Source organism: Mobula birostris, chromosome 7 (assembly GCF_030028105.1).
Source record: "Mobula birostris isolate sMobBir1 chromosome 7, sMobBir1.hap1, whole genome shotgun sequence".
Lineage (NCBI taxonomy): Eukaryota > Metazoa > Chordata > Chondrichthyes > Myliobatiformes > Myliobatidae > Mobula > Mobula birostris.
The window spans coordinates 165,473,734-165,494,839 of NC_092376.1; the positions used below are offsets into that span (position 1 = coordinate 165,473,734).

The window sequence follows — 21,106 nt, forward strand, 5'->3', positions numbered from 1 at the left end:
GACATTGAATATACAGATTAAAAAGTCGTGTTGCAGCTGTATAATACTATTGTTAGGCTACATTTGTAGTATTGTGTACAGTCCCATTTCCAACACTATAGGAAGGATGTGGAGGCTTTAGAGAGAGGACAGAAGATGTTGCTTAAAGCATGCCGGCCGTAAGGAGAGGTTCTATAAACCTGGATTGTTTTCTCTGGAGATTCAAAGGCTAAGGGGCAACTTGATAGACACCTATAAAATGACGAGAGGCATAGATAGGGTAGAGAGAGCCTTTTCACCCACAGTGGAAATTGTCATATGCTAAGGTAAAAGAGGAAAGGTTTGAAGGAGAATTGCATGGAAAATTTAACACAGGGAAAGTGGTAGGTGGCTGGAACATGCTGCCAAGAGCTAAGTTAAATTAAGTAAACATTCAAGTTTAATTTTCATTCAACCATACATTTGAATGCAGCCAAATGAAATAGTGCCAAGGCCAAGGTGCAAAATAGTGCCAACAGTCACACACAGCACAAGGCACATAGAGCACATATAGTTATGATAGCCTGTTAACCATACAGGCATAAATTATAAATAATACAGCCCAAGTCCCTGAGTGTCATGGCCTGTAGATTGATTGTGCATGGCATAATTGTCCTAGAGCCACATTCCTGCAAGATCAATTACGCAGCAGTTCCTCATCACGCAATTGTGCAGCCGGAGATGAACACAATCCATCTTGTCTTCAACTGAGCAAGCACTGGAGGGCAGCACCAACAAGTGGGTGGGGGCCCCAGGCCTGAAACCAGCATGGACAATCACCACACCACCCTGCTGCCAGCATCTCCTCCCTGGGGAGCTGCAGCAGGTCACCCAGCGGCATGAGGGCTGGTCTGTGCAGCCACGCAGCTCCTCCTGTCCTGCCAATGGACCAATGAACCAGAGCTGTCGTATTCTACATTGCCAATATCCAACAGGGTCTTGCGATCACAACAAAAATGTCTGAGACAATCATTTGCACCATTTGTTGGACCTTCACTCAGCTCCTCCTCCTCCAACTTCCTCCCTGGGTCACTGTAGCTGGCAGCAACAGTGTGCCAAAAAATCCAGCTCCCCTGCCATCAAGCAGTGTCTTACAATCATCAAATGGCATACATAAAGGATGAACCATTACACCTTTGTCCGGACCCGGAGAGGTGACCGTGACCAAGTGCACCTCCATCTTACAGAAGAGTGATACTTCAACAGTGTTTAAAAGGCCTTTAGACAGAATCAGAAGCAGGCGGTGAATAGATGGATATGGACCACATGCAGACAGGTGGAATTAGTTTTGATTGGCATAGTGGTTGGTACTGATGTGGTGATCAAAAGGACAGTTCCTTGTACTTTTCTGTGATTTAACATTATATGGTTCCACTGATGATACAGATTAAATTGAGTGTAAATTGTTCTGGAGAATGTCAAGCACTCTGGATATACTTACATGTTAAATTTGATTCGCTGTATTGGTGATGGACAGTTAAGCAATATTGTCTTGCAGCTTCCTGGGAAGATTCACAATTTTCTTATTTTTCTATTTTCCTTACAAACATCAAGAGAGTGAGCTTTGCTTCTGAATGTTGTTGAGTGGCATAAAACAAGTGTAAGTATAGTTAGTAACTGTCACATTGTGTGTGAGGGTGAAAGGTTTGCACCCCAGCGAGAGAGCCATGAAGGAAGCCAATAACAGTTGAGTCATTTCAATGAGCATCAGGGAATTTATTTTATTAAACTCTGGCAGGACAAGAAATGAAGGCAACTAATCTCACTTAAGTGTGGGATTAGAGTGTGAAACAGATGATTTATGACAATGGGTTGTTAATTGCTGTAATTTTTCAGTCAGAATCACAGGAATTGGTAAAAAAGTAATTAATGCAGTGGAAAATTTATTGGTTAATTAAAGAGAGTAATTCATTAATTTGTGGAGGTGTTGTTAGTAGTTATCATGGAGACATGCTCCAGGTAACTTACCTGACCTAATCAGTAGACCAATGTCTGGGAGTCTGCGAGTTCGGGCAGGGACTGGAGCACAGAAACCCAGAGGTGGCCTGTTCTGGGGTCAGAGGCCTGACTGTGTGGGTGGGTGGATGGGAAGAAGGAAAGGGACTCGTTGCTGTATTTTGCTGCTGTTGTTGCTTGTGTTGTTCTGCTGAACATTATGGGAATGCTATGTTGAGGTTACGAAACCTGCTGGCTGCCCTCAGCACAAGTTCAGTTCTAGTGCTTGTTAACACCAAGAGTACATTTCACTGAATGTTTCAATAAACCTGTGATGAATAAATTAATCTGAATCTGAATCTAACCAGTGCTGAGAGGGATGGAATTATACGCTGACAACACTATGCTAATCATTTCAGTTCATTGGGTCACAACCAATCATGATACAACTTGCCACATGATATTTTAATTGAGGAAGATGAGTAATTTTCTATTAATATGACAAACACAGGTTTGACTGTTCAGTATTATTGGGTCAATTCACTAAGTAAGTACTACTACCTAGAAGCCACTATAAACTTCATAAAAAGTGTAGTGTCCACTGCATCAAACACTTAAAATAGAACATAGAAACATAGAAACATAGAAACATAGAAAATAGGTGCAGGAGTAGGCCATTCGGCCCTTCAAGCCTGCACTGCCATTTATTATGATCATGGCTGATCATCCAACTCAGAACCCTGCACCAGCCTTCCCTCCATACCCCCTGATCCCTGTAGCCACAAGGGCCATATCTAACTCCCTCTTAAATATAGCCAATGAACTGGCCTCAACTGTTTCCTGTGGCAGAGAATTCCACAGATTCACCACTCTCTGTGTGAAGAAGTTTTTCCTAATCTCGGTCCTAAAAGGCTTCCCCTTTATCCTCAAACTGTGACCCCTCGTTCTGGACTTCCCCAACATCAGGAACAATCTTCCTGCATCTAGCCTGCCCAATCCCTTTAGGATTTTATACATTTCAGTCAGATCCCCCCTCAATCTTCTAAATTCCAACGAGTACAAGCCCAGTTCATCCAGTCTTTCTTCATATGAAAGTCCATATTTGAAAGTGAAAGAACAAGAAGTTGGCCTCTGTCCTATTAGCTTTGGTTCAGTGAACCTGATGGAAAAAGTCATTTTAGATTTTATAGTTCCAGTCAAATAGTTTAGGCATTTAATTTGAATTTTGTTCGTAATGCAAAAGTAATTTTTGCTTCTTTTCAGGTTAACACTGAGCCTTGCTTGTCCTATGGATTTGAAGAATTTTCCGATGGATGTGCAAACCTGCATAATGCAACTTGAAAGCTGTGAGCATTTTGTCGATTTGATAGCAATGTCAAAAATGAACAATATATTAGAATGTTTATAAGCTATACAATGCTGGCTATTTATGAATCATTAGTGCATCACTGACCTCCTATGCAGGGTTGATGAACCTTTTTGAGAGTGTGTACCTAAATTGGTGATAATCTTCTAAAATTTTCTCTTAAGTGCCAAGGTTATCTTGAGCATAGATTATAATTGATTAATGAATTACTAACAATAATTTTGGACTTTTTAAAGGAAAAAGGATGTGTCTTTCTGCTTATCTGCATATATTCATTGTTTTCATAAAAATATAACAGATTGAAATAAATGATTTTAGTAAACCTATTCAAAAGTTATTAATATTAATGTTTTAAAAGGACAATTGTTATCGTAACCATTCAATTTCCAAATATGAATGTATACACCAGGTCTGCAAGGATTTAGAAATGTGACACCGAACATCACGTGTTGTCAAGGGCAGGTCGTGCTTTACGAGCCTGATTGAATTCTTTGAGGATGTAACAATATAATTGATGAAGGTAGAGCAGTGGATGTACTGTATATGGATTTCAGTAAGGCATTTGATAAGGTTCTCCATGCAAGGCTCCTTCAGAAAGTTAGGAGGCATGGAATCCAAGGAGACCTTGCTTTCTGGATCCAGAAATGGCTTGCCCTCAGAGGGCAAAGAGTGGCTCTAGAAGGTTCGTATTCTGCATGGAGGTCAGTGACTGGTGGTGTTCCACAGGGATCTGTTCTGGACCCGTCCTCTTTTTGATTTTTATAAATGACCTGGATGAAGAAGTACAAGAGTGGGTTAGTAAGTTTGCTGATGACATAAAGGTTAAGGGTGTTGTGGACAGTCTAAAGGGTTGTCAGAGGTTACAGCGGGACATCGACAGGATGCAGAATTGGGCTGAGAAGTGGTAGATGGAGTTCAACTCAGATAAGTGTGAAGTGGTTCATTTTGGTTGGTCCGATTTGAAGGCAGAATATAATATAAGTGGTAAGACTCTTGGCAGTGTGGAGGATCAGAGAAATCTTGGGATCTGTGTTAATAGGACACTCAAAGCTGCTGCGCAGGTTGACAGTGTTGTTAAGAAGGTGTACGGTGCGTTGGCCTTCATCAACTGTGGGACTGAGTTCAAGAGCCGTGAAGTAATGTTACAGCTATATTAGACACTGGTCAGACCCCACTTGGAGTACTGTTCAGTTTTGGTCACCTCACTAGTGGAAACTATAGAGAGAGTGTATAGAGAGAGAGAGAGAGAGAGAGAGAGAGAGAGATTTACAAGGATGTTGCCTGGATTGGAGGGTGTACCTTATGAGAATAGGTTGAGTGTACTTGGCCTTTTTGCCTTGGAGCGACAGAGGATGAGAGATGACCTGATAGAGGTGTATAAGATGATGAGGGGCATTGATCATGTGGATAACATAGAAAACCTGCAGCACAATACAGGCCCCTTTGGCCCACAAAGCTGTGCCGAACATATCCTTACCTTAGAAATTAGCTAGGGTTACCCATAGCCCTCTATGTTTCTGAGCTCCATGTACCTGTCCAGGAGTCTCTTAAAAGATCCTATCACATCAGCCTCCGCCAGCGTCGCCGGCAGCCCATTCCACACACTCACCACACTCCGTGTAAAAAAACTCACCCTTGATATCTCCTCTGTACCTACTTCCAAGCACCTTAAGACTGTGCCCTCTCATGCTAGCCATTTCAACCCTGGGGAAAAGTCTCTGACTATCCACACGATCTACGTTTTACATTGTTTTATGTATCACATGTTCTCACAACCGTCTAGCTGGCGCTGAGCTAGCATGAGACATATCCTGTAAAGATATCACACTGCCCTTGGGTTGTAAAAAATAATTTGCTGCTTCATTTAACAGTAAAGATAATCACTGCATGCCACACGGCAACAAAACTTTGGTGTGTGCCATCTAGGGCATGTGTGCCGTAAGTTCACCATCCTCTGTTTATAGTCTTAATGTAGAAAGGAACAAGTTCCTCATCTTGGTACACTTGCAAGAATCCCTTACAGTCTGATATCACAATGGTCAGTTGCCAACTCTATTTGAAGTTTTTATTGCTCATACGTCTCCTTTCCTGTTTTTCAGTTGGATACACTATGAATGATCTGATATTTGAATGGGATGAATCTGCTGCTGTACAGGTAGCTGATGGACTAACTTTGCCACAGTTTATTCTTCAAGAGGAAAAGGACCTAAGATACTGCACAAAGCACTACAACACAGGTTAGTAAACATGAGAAGGTCTGCAGATGCCAGAAATCCAAAGCAACGCATACAATATGCTTGAGGAGCTCAGCAGGTCGGGCAGCTTCTATGGAAATTAACAGATACTCGACATTTCAGGCCGAGACCCTTTTTAAGGACTGAAAGAGAAAGGGGGAAGATGCCAGAATAAAAAGGAGGAGGGAGGGGAAGGACAGGTCAGTGTTGTAATTAGTACCATAGTGATTGTGATGATGCTGCGAGTTCTTACTCATCGTTCAATGTTGCAAATAATTCCATCACTACTGTAATACTTGTACAAGGCACTAGACCGTATGCTAAGTTTGTCTAAAATTACCTTCTGAACAAGAAAACATATATGCTTAACTTTGTGTGCTCAGTAAAGTTTACTTTTTCAAATTATTGTGTTGATGCTGTTCTCTATCGTAGTTGATATATATAAGTAATAAAAAGTAAATTATAATAAATGATGATAAGAGGCACATGACAAAGCAGAGTTTCCCAGGGCGGCAATGGCCAATACAAAAGGGCGTAACTTTTAGGTAATTTGGAGGAAAGTTTAGGGGGACGTCAGAGGTAGGTTTTTCATACAGAGTGGCAAGTACATGGTACACACTGTTGGGGGTGGTAGTAGATATATTAAAACCATTTAATAAATAGGCACATGAATGAAAGATGGAGGGCTATGTGGGAGGGAGGTGACTTGCCAATATGGGGTTAGATTGATGTTGGAGTTGGTTAAAATGTTGGCGCAACATTGTGGGCTGAAGGGCCTGTACTGTGTTGTACTGTTCCATGACTATGTTTAACTTAAATAAATTTCTCTTCCCATTCCCTTTCATTCCATTTGCCAATAGCCAATGTGACCATTGGTTATTGACCCACCTGCCCGTGCTGACTGCTTCTGTGGAACACAGTGAATGTTCCTTGAGAAGGCTTAGATTTTGTTTTGCTGACATTTATGATATTATAATGTCTTAACTAATATAAATAACAGCACTGTAACTTTTCTGTCCCACTCCAGGAAAATTTACTTGCATAGAGGCACGTTTCCACCTGGAGAGACAGATGGGTTACTACTTAATCCAGATGTATATCCCTAGTCTTCTTATCGTTATCCTCTCCTGGGTCTCGTTCTGGATTAACATGGATGCAGCTCCAGCACGTGTTGGTCTGGGAATTACCACAGTGCTTACCATGACTACACAGAGCTCAGGATCCCGAGCATCCCTACCAAAGGTAACAGTTTGGTTGACATTGAAAGCTGAGGGTGGGATACCAGTCTTACATAGAATACTTACGAGGTCAAAAGACCAGCATAATCAACAATTCCTTTTTATATAAATTGGTGTTTTTGTTAACAGTGCTGCAGGTATATGATAGAGTACTTAGTCATAAAGAAGTTTTTATAAATTTACAGGACTTCAGAAGGACTCTAACCAAACATTGCACTGTGAGGTGATATTAAAAAGTTTTGCTAATATTAATGTTATGTCAATGCAATGTTAAAAAAGGCTACGAAAACTGAACTCATGAGCCCTGAAAGAGGGCATAGGGAGCAAATATGCATATAATGGAAACTATTCATTTGCAATGCAGCTAGCACAGAAACTGTTCATTGACTTTGGTGACAGCAATGCCTATCTCACTGTTCGGCTGGACCAACCCAGGGAAGGGCCATTACAACTGAGCACGTGTGATCTGCCCCTTGGAAAGTAAATCTGATCGAATACACGATGAAGAATTTTACAATGTGGGAGAGAGAGTAGACGCCAAGGATCAGAATCAGAATGAGATTTATTATTACTGACATAGGTTGTGAAATTTTTTGTATTGTGGTAGCTGGACAGTCCAATACATAACAATATTATCGTAAGTTACAAGAGTAAACATATAAAAAAACATGTAGAACAAAATGAGTGCAGAATAGTGAAGTCGTGTCCATGGGTTCATTGACATTCAGAAATTTGATGGTGGAGGGGAAGAGGCTGTTTCTAAAATAGTATGTGTTTTCCCTGATTGTAGTAGTATGAAGAGAGCATGTCCTGGGTGGTGAGGTGAGGTTGCTGACTTGTTGAGGCACTGCATTTTGAAGATGTCCTCAATGGTGGAGAGGCTAGTGCCTAGGATGGTGCTGGGTGAGTCTACAACCCTCTGGCATCCTCCATCAATCCTGTTCATTGGAGCTTCCATACCAGATGCTGATAGAACCAGTCAGATGCATACTTCAATGGATCTTGGAACAGCTGATTGGAGGAGTTCTACACTATCCTTGCACACTTACCGCCACTGCAAACCTCACACCCACGACTCACCTTGCATGCATTGCCATACGTTCAGCTATGCCAGACTCATCGACCTCTCCCATGGCATTGTGGTACATGACTGATGGCAGCGGAGACAAACAAGAAGGGCAAGGGCACGCAAATGTCCTGGACCCTTTCTATAATCCTCTGATGGAGTCACTGTAGGCTGCTCGGTCCATAAGTTGTAGTGGGGCTGAAATCATCAAAGACGATAGCATCTACATCTGTATATGCTCCTCTTATTTCAACCCACGCTTCCCTACTGTTCTCAGATGTGTGCGCGCGCACACACACGTACGTTACCACAATTTTACTCTCATCCTTCTTTGATTTCTAATAGCCAATCATGCAATCTGTCTATTAGCTAAACTACATATAATTTAGAGGCACCAACGACTTGGAGTCTGTGCATGGCAAAATGTCACGCAGGGGGCAGTGGGATAACCAAAGTGCCAAATGAGTGAGAAGCAAAGTCACTCAAAGCATGTGGCTGCACAGGACTCGAATAATGGGACCATAGCAGATGATGAGAACCTATTCAATATAGCTTCAGATTCAGATTCATTTATTTATCACATGTACAGTACATCAAAGCATGCAACGAAATGTGTCATTTACGTTAACTACTAAAGCAACCTAGTCAAGTGCTGGGGGCAGTCCACATATGTCGCCACACATTCCAGCACCAACATAGTTTGCCCACAGTGTTCAGCAGAACAACATAAACAACAACGCTAACAGCACGACAGCAGCAACAAAACAAAACAACAACAAAATAAACTCCATTCCTCCTTCCCACTCCCCCATCCATTCATAGGCCTCCAAACCCAGAACAAACCACCTCCAGGCTTCTGACCTCCACTCCAGGGCCTGTACTTGCACACTCAACTGGGCCTGCAATGTCCAGATATGCCGACCCAGTGGATTCAACCATTGAGTCCCAACTTCCAGACTCACCAATTTTGGTTTTCGATTTGGGCTTCGAACTTCAGGATTCGTCGATCATGGGATTTTGAACGCCAGGCCTCAAACTCCAAACTTGCATAAGGCGCATTGATAACCTTACTGGAAAACTTCCATTTGACATCAAAGCAGTTCAGACACTGAAACTCATTCTTCACAGGACTGAAGTGACCATCTACAACATTTATGTACCTGTGGATCAGTTCACAAGATGGCATCCAATGACATATTTCTAACTTACAGGGCAAGGTTAACAGCTGCCAACAAAGTTCTGAATGTTTCAGTGGAATCTCAGTCTGTCCTCATCCAGGTTCAGCCTCCTCAATTGTGCTTGAGTATTAGTGTTCAAAGGGCACCATCTGTGTCCAGGAATCGGTCCTCCAGCCGATAGTTGGGATCTCTGAGGCCTTGCACCAGTAGGATCTGATGATGGGGAGATAGTGCAGCATCTGGTGAGGAGTGGTAATGGTTCCTTCACCCATTGTCCTCAATCAGGAAGACAGCATTCCTCCTACCAACATTGCCATTCTGTCAGTGTCCTTGCTCTTAGACTTGAGCCCGCCAACTCAGAACTACAACTACGGTTGCTTGTCTGATGGAGTTATCAACTGAACTTCCTGGACTCAAAGCTGCTTAAGATTATTTACCTTTAAAGAAGGAAACAGTTGGCAAGAAATAGGTGTTGCAAAGATTCACTACTCTATGGGGCAGCACCGTAACGTAGTAGTCAGCAAAACACTATTACCGTGCCAGCAATTACCAATTAGGGTTCAATTCTCACTGCTGCCTGTAAGGTCTTTGCATGTTCTCCCCTTGACCATGTGGATTTCCTCCAGGCACTTCAGTTACCTCCCAGTTCCAAAGGTGTTTGGTTAGGGTGGTATCGGTAGTGTGCCAACACTTGCGTACTGCCCCCAGGACAATGCTCATTGATTTGACTTGTTGCAAGTGATGCATTTCACTGTATGTTTTGATGTACATGTGACAAATAAAATTAATCTTCAATCTTTACTCTGGTTCCAGCATTGGTGGGATTTCCATGCAATAAGAGAATGAAGAGTTTTTGCCTTCTTAAAGCTTAGAAGAATGAGAGGAAAGTCCATTGAAATTTATGAAATCCTTACAGGCTGAGTGCAGGGAGGATTTTTCCCATGGTTGGGGAGTCTTGAACCAAGGGCCACAGTTTAACAATAAGTGATTAATCACTTAAGGAGACACAAGAAATTCTGCAGGTGGTGAAAATCTTTAGCAAATTGCTGGAGGAACTCAGCAGGTCAGGCAGTATTTTTGGAGAGGGAATAAGCAGTGAACATTTTGAGTCAAGTACCTTCATGAGGACTGGAAAGGAAGGGGGCAAAAGCCAGAGTAACAAGCTGGGGGAAGGGAAGGAGTACAAGATGGCAGGTAATATGTGAGAACAGGTGAAGAGGGGAGGTGAGTGGGTGGAAGGTGGGGGGGGGGGATGAAGTAAAAAGCTGAGAGGGGATAGGTGGAAGAAGTAAAGGGCTGAAGAAGAAGAAATCTAATAGGAGAGGATAGTCCACCATGAAAATAAAGGAAGGAGAAGGGAACCAGAGGGATCTGAAGAGCTGGAGAGGAGGGCAACCAGAATAGGGAATGAAGAAATAGAAAGGAGGGAGGGGGAGTAATTACCTGAAGTTAGAGAAATCGACGTTCATGCCATCAGGCTGGTGGCTACCCAGACAGAATATGAGCTGTTGCTCCTCCAGCTTGAGTTTGGCTTCATAGTGGCAATAGAGGAGGCTATGGAAAAAAATGTGACAGAATGGGACTAGGAAGTTGAACTGAACTAGGTAGCTACCGAGTGATCCTGCCTTTGTGGCTGACAGAGCAAAGGTGCTCAGCAAAGTGGTCCCCCAGTTTGTGTCGGATTTCACTTAAGGAGTTATATTTTCACTCAGATGGTTCCAAATCTTTGGAATTGTCCTTCCTGGAGGGTGCAGAGGCTCTGTCAAAGTTCAAAGTACAAAGTACAAAGTAAATTTATTCTCAAAGTACATCGTGTCACCTGATGCAACCATGAGATTTGCTTTCATTCATTGAATTGATTCAAAGTAGATAAATAGACTTTTGTATTTTGGGGAACATATCACAAGTCCTGGTTATGTGACCACTGATACCAGGTAGAAAATCTCTGAAGAGTATTGATAATGGCTGGGGTCACCCGTCTTGTAAAGACACTGCCCAGAGGAAGGCAATGGCAATTGGGATGATGTTTTTGCAGGGAAATGTACTATAGACGTGTGGTCGATGTTTAGAGATGTCTTATGGGATGTTAGGGATAAATTTGTTCCGGTGAGGACGATAAAGAATGGTAGGCTGAAGGAACCATGGGTGACAAGTGAGGTGGAAAATCTAGTCAGGTGGAAGAAGGCAGCATACATGAGGTTTAGGAAGCAAGGATCAGATGGGTCTATTGAGGAATATAAGGAAGCAAGAAAGGAGGTTAAGAAGGGGCTGAGAAGAGCAAGAAGGGGGCATGAGAAGGCCTTGGCAAGTAGGGTAAAGGAAAACCCCAAGGCATTCTTCAATTATGTGAAGAAAAACAGGATGACAGGAGTGAAGGTAGGAGCGATTAGAGATAAAGGTGGGAAGATGAGCCTGGAGGCTGTGGAAGTGAGCGAGGTCCTCAATGAATACTTCTCTTCGGTATTCACCAATGAGAGGGAACTTGATGATGGTGAGGACAATATGAGTGAGGTTGATGTTCTGGAGCATGTTGATATTAAGGGAGAGGAGGTGTAAGTCCCCGGGGCCTGACAGAATATTCCCCAGGCTGCTCCACGAGGTGAGAGAAGAGATTGCTGAGCCTCTGGCTAGGATCTTTATGTCCTCGTTGTCCACGGGAATGGTACCGGAGGATTGAAGGGAGGTGAATGTTGTCCCCTTGTTCAAAAAAGGTAGTAGGGATAGTCCGGGTAATTATAGACCAGTGAGCCTCACGTCTGTGGTGGGAAAGCTGTTGGAAAAGATTCTTAGAGATAGGATCTATAGGCATTTAGAGAATCATGGTCTGATCAGGGATAGTCAGCATGGCTTTGTGAAGGGAAGATCGTGTCTAGCAAGCCTGATAGAGTTCTTTGAGGAGGTGACCAGGCATATAGATGAGGGTAGTGCAGTGGATGTGATCTATATGGATTTTAGTAAGGCATTTGACAAGGTTCCACACGGTAGGCTTATTCAGAAAGTTAGAAGGCATGGGATCCAGGAAAGTTTCGCCAGGTCAATTCAGAATTGGCTTGCCTGCAGAAATCAGAAGGTGGTGGTGGAGAGAGTACATTCGGATTGGAGGGTTGTGACTAGTGGTGTCCCACAAGGATCTGTTCTGGGACCTCTACTTTTTGTGATTTTTATTAATGGCTTGGATGTGGGGGTAGAAGGGTGGGTTGGCAAGTTTGCAGATGACACAAAGGTTGCTGGTGTTGTGGATAGTGTAAAGGATTGTCAAAGATTGCAGAGAGACATTGATAGGATGCAGGAGTGGGCTGAGAAGTGGCAGATAGAGTTCAACCCGGGGAAGTGTGAGGTGGTACACTTTGGAAGGACAAACTCCAAGGCAGAGTACAAAGTAAATGGCAGGATAATTGGTAGTGTGGAGGAGCAGAGGGATCTCGGGGTACATGTCCGCAGATCCCTGAAAGTTGCCTCACAGGTGGATAGGGTAGTTAAAAAAGATTATGGGGTGTTAACTTTCATAAGTCGAGGGATAGAGTTTAAGAGTCGCGATGTAATGATGCAGCTCTATAAAACTCTGGTTAGGCCACACTTGGAGTACTGTGTCCAGTTCTGGTCACCTCACTATAGGAAGGATGTGGAAGCATTGGAAAGGGTACAGAGGAGATTTACCAGGATGCTGCCTGTTTTAGAAAGTATGCATTATGATTAGAGATTAAGGGAGCTAGGGCTTTACTCTTTGGAGAGAAGGAGGATCAGAGGAGACATGATAGAGGTGTAAAGATAATAAGAGGAATAGATAGAGTGGATAGCCAGCGCCTCTCCCCCAGGGCACCACTGCTCAATACAAGAGGACATGGCTTTAAGGTAAGGGGTCGGAAGTTCAAGGGGGATATTAGGGGAAGGTTTTTTACTCAGAGAGTGGTTGGTGTGTGGAATGCACTGCCTGAGTCAGTGGTGGAGGCAGATACACTAGTGAAGTTTAAGAGACTACTAGACAGGTATATGGAGGAATTTACGGTGGGGGCTTATATGGGAGGCAGGGTTTGAGGGTCGGCACAACATTGTGGGCCGAAGGGCCTGTACTGTGCTGTAGTATTCTATGTTCTATGTTCTATGTAAACCACTTCTGTAGAAAATTTGCCAAGAGCGATCCAATCTTTGTTTCAGTACATGAATTGTCTATCGTATTTCATGCAGCGGGAATAGCTTTTGGACATTTCATGGAGCTGGGTGTTTCTGCAGAGACTTCACTTTAATTAGCCATCTGCTAGTAGAAGGTCCCTGTTTTGCTCCAACCACTTTATGATCTATTGTGGTTCAGTTGCAAGTGAGAGGGCTGTAACAAGAATGAAGGTACTGCTGCCATAGCAGCCACCAGTGTAACCAAGCAGAGTTGACCAGTGAACGGCTACACAGTGAGCTGGGTGCTTAGTGATGGTAGAAGTGACAGATCTCAGAAAGGAACGTGCATGGCTAATGAAACTTGGAACTGTGTGAAAGTCTATTGGCTCAGCAAAAACAAATGTAGATGGGCCAAAAACAAGAAATGCTGGAAACACTTAGCAGATCAGATTGCACTGCAGGTAGAGAAACAGAGTCAAAGTCTCAGGTAACATGATTTCTTGAAACATGTCAGTTATCCTTCCAAAATATTAGCTCAGCTTGGTTATTCTCTCCCGACCTAATGGACTTGTCCTTCTGCTCTACATTTCACAACTCCCAATTTTCATTTATGTTCCTGCTTTCTAACTCCTCCCATTCCTTGTTTGCAGCTGGTCGTTCCTGGACAGCCCAATTTTACACTATCAGAGACATCCTCCTTCCCCACCCTCTCTATAGCTTCACAGCTTGGCTTGTCTACTTTTCAGTTTGGATGAAGAGTCTCCGACCTGAACTGTTTAATCTGTTTCTCTTCCCATAGATGCAAGTACTTAGCCAAGTATTTTCTGTTACTTCATTGTAAACTTCTAACGCCTGCAGTTTTTTTTTAATCTTCTTGCAGCCTGTTGGCCTTTGGTAGTTCCTCTTTGAATAGAGAAACCAAGTGACCCCGCTTATGCTGCAGTCGATGGTAAATTGCTAAAATGTTGCAGTTGTCTCTAGCTCAAGCCTGAATGGAAGCAAAGGCATTAAAGTTCATTGTCATGGTCAGCTGAACATCACTGGTATTGATCCTCACCCTGTTGCAAAATTGTAACTATCGCAGATTTTGGAGACTGGGGAACTAGGTACTGCATGTTAACCATCTCTGGGTTTAACAAAACAGTATTGGGCTCCAAATGCCCTTGGCAGTTTGGGCCTCTTTTTAAATTTGCTTCCCTATTCCTCCTACTCCCTATGTTAATGTATTTCCCTTTATCTCACCTTTTACTCTCCTGGTCATACTTATGGGAATGCTAGTTATGAACTGATCAACAAAAGTACTTCAGCATCTGCCATGACTCTTCTTGTGGACTTCTGTCACTGGAAGCAGTTGCACAGAAATTAAATTTGCAGAATCATCCACAAGTCAAGAAAAAAAAACAACTAACATCTAGGCTGCAAAGATCTGATTTATAAACACTTGTAAAAAATGTGTAAAGATTTGTAAAAGCTCTGTAAAGATTTGTAAAAATAGACCTGGTATGAGTATAGTTCATGGAACAGAGCTCCAGATTGTGAAGAAAAGTCCTTTCAGCTTTTGGATTCATGTTCAACTATGTTAGACCATAGGACTATAAGATATAAGAGCAAAATGAGGCCATTCTGCCCATCTAGTCTGATCTGCTATCCAATCAAGGCTAATTTAAGAGATTAAGAAATTAGATTTATTTGTCAAATGTACATCAAAATATCAGAACATACAGTGAAATGTATCATCTTGCCTTTACGATGCACTAGATTGAGAGAGAGAGCATTGAGGATCCAAAATGGTTGCACTGGTGTCAAATCATGTATAAGGATTGTCGATGATTTGTCTATAAGTGTATTTGTTGCAGTTGTTCACTGGAAACACACGTACAATATGAAGTTCTAAGAGCACACGTCATTCCAACAAACAAGCTCTGTCAACAAGCCTCTCTTGAACATAGAGTGCCAACTTCTTACCAATTGGTGAGAATTACTCAGCAGTCCAGTGGAGAGAGAAAGAAGAGTGCATCAGAACAGGAAAGAAGATAAAAGAAGTTACAGGGTATATAAAAAGAGAGAGTAAACAGCTAGATATGTGATGGAGATGGATGGCAGGAAGGTATTTATGGACGATATTGCAAGGTGAAAGAAGGCAGTTATGGAATGCATAAAGTAACTAAAGTTAGGTGTAAACAGAATAATTATATAAAGTTCCTAGAGTAGTGTTAAGTGAATCAACAACTGAACAAAAACGTATTGGAAATATCAGTTATCTTAATTTTTTGAAATAACGCTGAGACACAAATATTGAAATGTTCTTGGTACCTGATTGGAAACCACTTTTGTATCAAAATTCTAAAATCATATTCCTCTGGGACACAGTAACCAATAGCATTCCAGAGACATGACTACCTGACTTCTGTATTTGTAAAGCACAATGAACAAGAAATCCCTTTACATTCAGAGAGTTTGCAAGTGTCTCTATGTAGTTACATGTAGAAGCAGTGTTTTTTAATCAGATACAAGAGAATAGATCTGGAAACATGTCTACCGTGAGTCCAGTGGGTCATGAAACTGGATTAATCTAAGCTCCACTAAGGCTCAAAAGAGCACTCAAGTTTCAGGAATGGAACATATTTTAAACAAAATAAACTAATAGAATGAAATAAGAATATTTGTGCTGAGGAACTCATAATACAAATTCCAAAGAACATCAATCTTTATGGTAGAGGCACATGCTTTAAGATTTTCTGGATGTACAATCTGGCTTCAAACATGAACACTTCAGAATGAGCACATTGGCAAAAACTTGGATCTGTGAGTGGATTTGACAAACCATAGATTTACCACATGCATCTGATGACCAAAGACAGAACAGAGAAAAATGAACTCAATTAAAGCAGACTTAATGCAAACCACGGCATTAAAAATAGAGATGGAACTGATGTATTAATATAAAATTGGTCTCATTAAAATGGCTGAGAAAGAAAAAACAAGTTTGTAATGCCAAACGAAAATCACCCAACCGAAAGTGGGAAGTAGTTTTCAATGAGCAGAGAATTCAGAGATACCCTGGAATGGGACTGGAATCAGAACATTTGCAATGTCAATATTGAGCAAAATATGGACTCTGGTTTACAGATTTTTTTCTGCCCCAAAAGGATACATGTAGATGGGAAAAAGCAAGATGAAAAATGCTTTAGAAGATTATACAGACACAAGCAATTGCATTCATTTCTAAAAGGAAAACAGAGCTGAAAAGAAACATGATATGGGTCTTTAGAGTAAAGAGATGTAGATTATGTGTTACAAAGAAGCAAACAATTCTGACTATGAATAGTGAATTTAGTTGCACAGACAAAAACAACACAAACTTCAGGGATGATTAAAAATTAGAAGATTGTTTTTCTGCATAATGCATAGTAGAATAGAAAATCAGAGTAAACTGATACCTCACTTCTAAAAGAATTCTAAATCCTGAATGAATTTTATTATAATTAATGGAGAAAGGGGATTCAGGTAGATAATAGAATTGGTAAATCACTGGGGAGTGAAAAGAAATGTTAGGATTGTGTGTGGGCAACAGAAGACACACCATTGATGTGTCTGAGCAATTTAATGGGTTATTATGGTGGCCAGGCACATGATCTCTTATCCTATACTTTTCTGTATTTGTGAGGTACTGACAACAATAACCAGTATTTTCTGTACCTATTGGATCTTTTATTGTTCCCATCTCTTCAACATTTCCTTTTTGAGTCAATCCAATTGCCTTTTCAATTCCTGCTCCATCCTTTTATAGTTGTTGAGTGATGGCAACATGGTTGAAAGGCTTGTCCCAGTGACCACACCACGGTTATTTGCTTGATTGTGTAGTTTCTATGTGCTGCAGAAGTATGAATAATAACTGTCTTTCCCTACTTCAGGTGTCCTATGTAAAAGCCATTGACATCTGGATGGCTGTCTGCTTACTCTTTGTCTTCTCTGCACTATTGGAATATGCAGCTGTTAACTTTGTATCTCGTCAACATAAAGAGCTACTGAAATTCCGCCGGCGAAGGCGTCTGCATAAGGTAGGGTCTAGAGAGATAAGGACAGAGACCCTTCCTGCTGCACACATCGGGGTTTAACTAGAGTGGCAGTGACAGAGGATATTCTCTGGTCTGTATTCAACTAGAGAAACAAAGGAATTTTTTTGGGGAGATGTGTCAACTACAATTTTTACGGTACCTTTAAGGAGGCACTGGGCACTTTACAGAGGACGAATCTATCTATGAACATCATGCCAAGAAGGAGATAGTAGATGAGGTGAATAAAAGATTGATCACAGAGATGAGTTTCGGGAAGCTTCAGCACAGGAGAAGGAAGTGCAATGTTTCTATAGACAAGATTCTGAACTAAAGAATCTGGATGGGAGAAGGAGAAAGCTACTTCCATTGAGCTGAAGAGAATAGAGCTTTGACAAGGAAAATAATCCAAACGATGCAAACTTTTTAATTGGTGCCATGCTAGAGAAGGCTACACAGAGAGAGAGAGAAAGAGAGAAAGAGAAAATGAGATTTGGAAATGGATCCTCATCAAAATAAATTATTACAAGTAAAGTGTTATTCTCTACAGGGCAGTAGATATTTAATTGAAAACTCTTCCAACTTTAGTAAACCTTCTCAGACAAAATTATGTCTGATACAGGGCAAGTTTAAATAATTTAGCCCTCAGTCCAGATTATTATGAAATATAAAGTATGTCCTTACTTTTTGTTACTTTGTTGCTACAGGCACAGTAGGCTGGAAAATAGTCTTTGCACTGAATATGGACAACGTAATGGTTTCTGATTATATTTCCTCACTTCTGGGAAAGGACAAATCTCTATCCCATTAAAAAGGATATAATTCTGTTCATCTTCTTCTCTTCTGTGGGCAATGGTAGTGAGATTGATGTGTTCAGAGCTGGAGATAGAAGCAGTCAATTTCTGTGTTGTGTTGGGCTTTCCAGGGATGTAGTCAAACATAGAATTAATCTCCATTCACTTAAACTCAATCTCAGAAAAGCATCTTTATCCCACTCAATTGGGTTTTCCCTTTCCTATTCTAATCATTCCTGTGCATTCTATATAATGAAAAATACATGTTATCTCATTGCGGTGAAATGGCTCCTTAATCAACAATTAAATTTTTCAGTACCTAGTTATGAATGCAAACGGACAAGCATGCTGTGCCAGCAGAATTACACAGATAGCAATAAGATTAGTGGCTGATTTTATTGTTGGCATTAAGCAAGTAACATTTCTAACTTAGTTTTGGTAAGACTGTAATATGATCAAATTGCGCAATGGAAGTGGGCTGTGATTCAAAAATCACCCATCATATTAGAGGTATATTATAACTGAAAATGATTCATGCCTATCCTATTCCTTGGAGCTAAATCTGGTTCCATGTAATGGAGGCACATAGGAATTGGATCATCTGGTCTTCTGGGTTAATCAGTTTTGATGCCAGGATTGATAACAAGCAAACGTCTCCCAAGTGATTTCCAACATTCAATTGTGTTCACAATTGTGACATTGGAAACATCAGCTTCCTGGAGCTGTGTAATATTAGCCATGTTATCAGTTTTAGTGATGTCGATTGAGGGACAAATATTGGCCAGAATAACAGCAATAATAGTATTGCATTTCTCTGAAATAGTTAATTTAGTTGAGAGAGGAAACTTGGTCCTGATCTAACTTCTCATCTGAAAAGCTTCTCCCTTGTAGAGTAACTCTCCCTCAATAATGAAGAATCGAAATATAGTTCTGTGCTCAAGCTATCTAGAGGAGAATTCGATCATGCAGAAACCAGGAGTCAAAATTCATTTAATCTCCATGTATATTGTGAGCATACAGATCTATTTGTACAGAAACACCATTTGAGGTTTAATTCATAATTTAAAAAAGAAGGGTGTCGATTTTGCAATCTATGCACGGGCACTCAATTCCATTAGGTTTCATAGCCATCTGCTAAAATAGATGCTGACTCTGAAAGAAGTGAGTTTCTGGCATCAGTACGATTTTCCAATAGCTGTTCACTCATGCTTAAATAATAGGTTATTCTATGGGAATATACCAAACAACAAAAATACATGAATCACTGGAAATCATATCAAGAAGTGTTCCTTAGAGCTTGCAATTTTATAATGGTAATCCCAAATATTTCAGTGACCCAAACGATGGTTGCACATGGCCTTTACCAGTATTTGCATGTATGATATAGTGACACAGAGACCAAAGATCCAGGATCAACTTTATTCGCCATATACATTTACATGTGTGAAGAATTTGCTACATGCAACAAATAACAATGTTGAACAATTATAAAAAAAGAAAATAATAAAATATTTAACAATTATGAAATAAAGTTAGAAGTACAAACATGGAATAAAATTTCCATAAATATATAAATACCGGCAAGTATTTACAATGTAAACAACATTATAAAAAGTGGTTTTAAGTGTTACTGTGCAGTGCTGTGATGGGGGTAATAGTCAGAGGAGGGTGGGGTGCTAAATATAATCAGATTAATTGCCTGGAGGAAGAAACTTTTAAACCGGTGTGAAGTTTTTTTTGTTTTAAAAATCCTATAGTACTTTCCAGAAGGAGACTTTTGGGAAAGGCAGTTTGCTGGGTGAGTAGTATCTGCAATGATCTTTCCTGCCTGCTTCTTTGTCCCGGACACATACACGATTTAGAGATTTAGTTCCCAAAGCTGAGGGGAAGTCACTGTGTAAGGCAAAAGGAGGTCTAATGTGAAGTGTTTGCTAGTTCCAGATAAGGAGCAATAAGTAAGAAGTTCAGCAATTATTCAACAACCTGAAAGCATTTGGTGCAGAAAGAGGAGAAGCAACTGACTATGCTCACTGAAACATTAGCGACTGCACTATATATCTACGGCTGTCACATTGGTACAGATTACCTCTATACCAGCCTGTATACTGTTTATTTTGTAGCCCTTCAACCCATCCATTTCAAGCTGACTACAAATTCCCATTGTAACAGATTTAATTAACCTGCAAGATTTCTCTGGAATAAGCTTGAGTATCTGTTTTCACTCTTCAGTGTATGTGCCAGGGTCAACAGGTATAGCTGGCAACAGAAGTCGGTGCAGGTTGCAGTGCCTGCTGGTTGGGATTTGCTTGAAACAGTACTGGCTTTAATTCATTGACAAGACGTAGATGTTGTTGTCAAAGCTAGCATTCATTCTCTATCCCTATCTGCCATTGAGAAGATGATGGTTAGTCATCTTCTGTAGCCTTTCTAGTGAAGGTACTCCCACGATGGTGTTGGATGGGGAGTTCCAGGACTCAGACCCAGTCAAAAGGAAGGAAGAAAAATATAGCTTCAAGTCAGATAGTGTGTTAATTACAAGAGAGTCTGCAACTAGTAGCTGCTACTCTTCTCGTTTTCTTACAGGAAAATAGGAACATGAAAATAGACAGAAAGAAACAGGTTCAGTCATCTGCTCCCTTATAGAATGCTGCAGAATGTAGTGATCCAATGCAACATTTGACTAAATTCCTTATCATTTTATGGATGGGCTAGGCCATTCTAATCATGTTCTGTAGTGTCCACCTCTGCCAACACGATGTCCAAATCAGAGTTGGGTGATGCTCGGTGCTATTATCTATCCTTGCTCTCTTCATATCTTCCTTTACTGCATCCATCAGCAGTGCTAACAGCTTCCGGAAATCTGGTCATGGCAGGACAGTGCACAGACAAGTTTGTGCTGTCCATCAGACAAGCGTATTTACACATGGTTATTGTGCAACGCCATGCTTAAAGCTCTGTGCATGGTGCTTTGCATGTTGTGTGTGCATGAAATTTATTCTCCTTCAGCTGGCAAGCTAAACTGGCAGCAATGTCAAGTGCAAGGGCACTTCTGGGCGCACAGTAACATTTCCAACCTATGGTATTTAATCTGTTTGTGCTTGGTACTTTTTGT

General features: G+C 41.2%; 1 protein-coding gene across 1 annotated transcript in view; it reads left to right on the forward strand.

Annotated features, from left to right (window-relative positions):
• Positions 1-21,106, forward strand: part of glra1 (glycine receptor, alpha 1) — a 128,162-nt gene that overhangs the window by 97,498 nt on the left and 9,558 nt on the right. Inside the window, exons 5-8 of the mRNA XM_072264512.1 lie at positions 3,217-3,299; positions 5,419-5,556; positions 6,581-6,795; positions 17,060-17,206. Of these exons, the coding sequence (XP_072120613.1) occupies positions 3,217-3,299; positions 5,419-5,556; positions 6,581-6,795; positions 17,060-17,206 (583 nt within the window). The remainder of the gene's footprint in view (positions 1-3,216; positions 3,300-5,418; positions 5,557-6,580; positions 6,796-17,059; positions 17,207-21,106) is intronic.